At 68.7% G+C, this 981-nt stretch overlaps 1 protein-coding gene across 1 annotated transcript in view; it reads left to right on the forward strand.

The window, feature by feature from the left end:
• Positions 1–25: 25 nt before the first annotated feature.
• The window catches only part of TRIL (TLR4 interactor with leucine rich repeats), a gene marked incomplete at its 5' end in the record, with an annotated part of 2,684 nt that continues 1,728 nt past the window's right edge, over positions 26–981 (forward strand). The window contains one exon of the mRNA XM_009638594.1: positions 26–977. Coding sequence (XP_009636889.1) covers positions 26–977 — 952 coding nt within the window. The remainder of the gene's footprint in view (positions 978–981) is intronic.

Raw genomic sequence — 981 nt, forward strand, 5'->3', positions numbered from 1 at the left:
CGGCCCGCACCCCCACCCCCTCCTCTGCCCCAACCGGGGCCTGCGCTCCGTGCCCAAGGCTGCCGAGCCCCAGGATATCCTCACCTACAGCCTCGGGGGCAACTTCATCGCCAACATCTCCGCCTTCGACTTCCACCGCCTGGCAGGGCTCCAGCGCCTGGACCTGCAGTACAACCGGATCCGCTCCTTGCATCCCAAGGCCTTTGAGCGCCTGGGTCGGCTGGAGGAGCTCTACCTGGGCAACAACCTGCTGCCGGCGCTGGTCCCCGGCACCCTCAGCGCCCTGGCCAAGCTGCGCATCCTCTACGTGAACGCCAACGAGATCGGCCGCCTCAGCGCCGCCTCCTTCTCCGGCCTGGGCAGCCTTGTCAAGCTGCGCTTGGATGGCAACGAGCTGGGCTCGCTGGGGGACTCCACTTTCTCAGGGCTGCCGAACTTACTCTACCTGCACCTGGAGTCCAACCGCATCCGCTGGCTGAGCCGCGGTGCCTTCGCTGGCCTGGCTAAGCTGCGCTTCCTCGACCTCTCGGGGAACCAGCAGAGCTCCCTTCGCCACCCGGACATCTTTGGGCCGCTGCGCTCCCTCCACACCCTGCTGCTGGCCAGCAACAGCCTGCAGCAGCTGACAGGGGGGCTCTTCCAGCACCTGCCTGGCTTGGCAAAGCTCTCGCTCAGCGGAAACCGCCTGGCTCACCTGGCCCCAGATGCTTTCACGGGGCTGGGCTCGCTGAAGGAGCTGCGCCTGGAGGGAAACCTGCTGAGCCACCTGCCCGCTGCCCTGCTGGAGCCGCTGAGCAGCCTGGAGGCGCTGGGGCTGAGCCGCAACGCGCTGACCGCCCTGCACCCCGCCACCTTTGGCCGCCTCGGCCGCTTGCGGGAGCTCAGCCTGCGAGACAACGCGCTGGCCACCCTCCCCGGCGAGCTCTTTGCCTCCAGCCCGGCTCTCTACCGCCTGGAGCTGGAGGGGGACGCCTGGAGCTG

The sequence above is a fragment of the Egretta garzetta genome, unplaced genomic scaffold (assembly GCF_000687185.1).
Source record: "Egretta garzetta isolate BGI_Z169 unplaced genomic scaffold, ASM68718v1 scaffold94, whole genome shotgun sequence".
Lineage (NCBI taxonomy): Eukaryota > Metazoa > Chordata > Aves > Pelecaniformes > Ardeidae > Egretta > Egretta garzetta.